The 3739-nt window shown below is 40.3% G+C and overlaps 1 protein-coding gene across 1 annotated transcript in view; it reads right to left on the reverse strand.

Moving 5' to 3' along the window:
- Positions 1–657: 657 nt before the first annotated feature.
- Positions 658–3739, reverse strand: part of LOC112068603 (guanine nucleotide-binding protein G(i) subunit alpha-1-like) — a 21371-nt gene continuing 18289 nt past the window's right edge. Inside the window, exons 3-4 of the mRNA XM_024135777.2 lie at positions 2733–2961; positions 658–873 (exon numbers count right to left, since the gene is read on the reverse strand). Coding sequence (XP_023991545.1) covers positions 673–873; positions 2733–2961 — 430 coding nt within the window. The 3' untranslated portion in view covers positions 658–672. The remainder of the gene's footprint in view (positions 874–2732; positions 2962–3739) is intronic.

Below are 3739 nucleotides of genomic sequence, written 5' to 3' on the forward strand. Positions count from 1 at the left end.
TGTAAACTTCTGACCCACTGGGAATGTGATGAAAGAAATAAAAGCTAAAATAAAATCATTCTCTCTACCATGTATTCTGACATTTCACATTCTTAAAATAAAGTGGTGATCCTAACTGACCTAAAACAGGGATTTTTTACTAGGATTAAATGTCAGGAATTTGGCTAAGGTGTTTGTGAAGTTCCGACTTCAACTGTTTACAACAAGCATATGTCATCCATACAAAATAAAATAATAAACCAACCATGAAACAAAAGATCAACATGTGTTATACTCCTCAGTATAGACAACACAATTACACAGGAAGTGACCACATGGGAATTGTGTTGAAATGGGATATCCTCCCTGTGGTGTTATGGAGGAACAGGTGATAGAGAAACACTATGTCCTGCCTCCTGGCTTTCCGCTATTTGTTTTGTTCTCGTTGGTCTCTTTAAAAGGTAGAAGTGACTAATGTCTGTTGAACGTCTCCTGTCACACCACTGATGCTGTGGAACATACCATCTGCATAGGTTCAGTAACTACACTATATTACCAGCGCTATATGTTTATATGAGYTCTTCTTTCCACTCATGGAGACATTCAATTATATTTGTTCAGTTGTGCAAATGACAAAGAAATCATAGAAAATGTACAGACAACTCCAGTGATAAGTCACACATTTATCACCTATCATTCAATAGACAGTCTACCATGGCTGGTTGGCTGTGTTACTGTACCTGCGTATTCTGGGTAACAGATAGTTAGAGGACTCTTCTTGATCTTCTCCTCAAACAGGTCTTTCTTGTTGAGGAAGAGGATGATGGAGGTGTCTGTGAACCACTTGTTGTTGCAGATGGAGTCAAACAGCTTCATGCTCTCATGCATACGGTTCTGGGGAGAGAAGAAGGGCAACATTGGACAATGGCTTTTGTGGGGCGTCGAGCTACAGGCCTTCATCGGCACTGATGTGGAAAAACGGGACAGGTGAAAGCAAACACCTGCTAGGACGTCCACCATATAGCTTTATCCTGTGTTTTCAGATCAGTGCAGATGAAGGAAAGGAGTTGAGGAGAGAAAGCCTCAGACTAACGAGATATACTCAGAAACATGTTTGGACTCGTAGAGACAGTTTCACAGACCCAGAATGAAGCTTAGTCCAGCACTAAAATGCATGTTCAACGTAAATATTATATTGAGAACGATTTTTTGTTCAGGACGTGGCTGGTTTCATACAGATATACAGTACCAGTCAAATGTTTGGACACACCTACTCATTCCAGAGTTTTCTTTATAAAATAATAGTGAAGACATCAAAACTATGAAATAACACATATGGAATCACGTAGTAACCAAAACAGTGTTAAACAAATCAAAACATATTTTATATTTGAGATTCTTCAAAGTAGGCCCCCTTTGCTTTGATAGCTTTGCACATTCTTGGCATTCTCTCAACCAGCTTCATGAGGTATTCACCTGGAATGCATTTCAATTAACAGATGTGGCTTGTTAAAAGTTAATTTGTGGATTTTCTTTCCTTCTTAATGTGTTTGAGCCAATCAATTGTGTTGTGACAAGGTAGGGGTGGTACTATGGCAAGAACAGCTCAAATAAGCAAAGAGAAACGATAGACCATCATTACTTTAAGACATGAAGGTCAGTCAATCCGTAAAAGTTCAAGAACTTCGAAAGTTTCTTCAAGTGCAGTCGCAAAAACCATCAAACGCTATGATGAAACTGCCACAGGAAAGYAAGACCCAGAGTTACCTCTGCTGCAGAGGATAAGTTCATTAGAGTTATCAGCCTCAGAAATTGCAGTCCAAATAAATGCTTCACAGAGTTCAAGTAACAGACATCTCAACATCAACTGTTCAAAGGAGACTGTGTGAAATCAGGCCTTCATGGTCGAATTGCTGCAAAGAAACCACTACTAAAGGACACCAATAAGAAGAGACTTGCTTGGGCCAAGAGACACGAGCAATGGACATTAGACCGGTAGAAATCTGTCCTTTGGTCTGATGAGTCCAAATTTGAAATGTTTGGTTCCAACCGCCGTGTCTTTGTGAGACGTAGAGTAGGTGAACGGATGATCTCCGCATGTGTGGTTTCCACCGTGAAGCATTGAGGAAGAGATGTGATGTGTGCTGGTGRTTTGCTGGTGACACTGTCAGTGATTTATTTAGAATTCAAGGCACACTTAACCAGCATGGCTACCAGAGCATTCTGCAGCGATACGCCATCCCATCTGGTTTGGGCTTAGTGGGACTATCATTTGTTTTTCAACAGGACAATGACCCAACACCTTCAAGCTGTGAAAGGGCTATTTGACTAAGAAGGAGAGTGATGGAATGCTGCATCAGATCACCCGACCTCAACCCAATTGAGATGGTTTGGGATGAGTTGGACCGCAGAGTGAAGGAAAAGCAGCCAACAAGTGCTCAGCATATGTGGGAACTCCTTAAAGACTGTTGGGAAAGCATTCCAAGTGAAGCTGGTTGAGAGAATGCCAAGAGTGTACAAAGCTGTCATCAAGGCAAAGGGTGGCTACATTGAAGTATCTAAAATATATTTAGATTTGTTTAACACTTTTTTGGTTACTACATGATTCCATAGTTTTGATGTCTTCACTGGTATTCTACAATGTAGAAAATAGTAAAAATAAAGAAACCCTTGAATGAGTAGGTGTTTCCAAACTTTTGACTGGTACTGTACATGTACACTTATTTAATGCCCATGGTTGGACAGGAACTCACCATCTCCTCATCCTCAGCCAGCACCAGGTCATAGTCGCTGAGCGCCACACAGAAGATGATGGCAGTGACACCCTCGAAGCAGTGGATCCACTTCTTCCTCTCTGACCTCTGACCTCCAACATCAAACATCCTGAGGAGGAAGTGGTGGATAATGCACCAGACAATGTAAACGGAGTATGTTTCCAGGCATGTCGCACACAAGACAAACAACTTTATTGGCCATTGGCCACTAGGGAAAACATGGGTTTAAGTGTTAGTTGGTTAAACAGGCCACCAGGTGGAAATGACAGAGAATACATACATTTTCTGTGTTGTGGAGAGATGGTATACAGTAGAAATGCTCAACACAGAATACAATATTTAGAAGGGGAGGGTATAATTTTTAAATATTTTTTTGTGGGGTATAAATGTATACACTTTGTTAAATGTAATGTTTTTGTATTTTAAATAACATTCTTGTTTATACCCTTACAAATTTTCACTTTGAGCTGTATAACACATTAACGCAACCCAAGGGAACAAGCCATAATAATGTCACCAGCTTTGTGAGCCAGTTTCCACCCATTGGCACACAGACGGCTGTGGGGCTCTAATGTACTTAGATATGGTTTGCATTGGAATGGCTCCACATAGTTCTCTCTGCTGAGTTGCACTGAATGGCTTGGCTGAACAAACTGCTGAGAAAGAGCATTTTTAAAGGGCTTGATATCCGATTGGACGTGGAGTGGGGGACAGACAACTAAATATGCAGTGTTGGGGAAGCTACTCTGAAAATATAGTTTACCAAGCTCCCAATTACTTCACACTATAATTTTCTTAACTAAAGTTACTTTTAATATGTAATTTAGCCTATTTAACACAAAAAAACTGTTTCAAGTGACAATTAGGCAGGTATTATTATAATTTTTTGCAAAAGAAGTAGTGTGTAGTTCCAGTAGTTAGCTACACCGCTACATGGTAAAGAAGTAGTGTGTAGTTCCAGTAGTTAGCTACACCGCTACATGGTA

The sequence above is a fragment of the Salvelinus sp. IW2-2015 genome, unplaced genomic scaffold, assembly GCF_002910315.2.
Source record: "Salvelinus sp. IW2-2015 unplaced genomic scaffold, ASM291031v2 Un_scaffold591, whole genome shotgun sequence".
NCBI lineage: Eukaryota > Metazoa > Chordata > Actinopteri > Salmoniformes > Salmonidae > Salvelinus > Salvelinus sp. IW2-2015.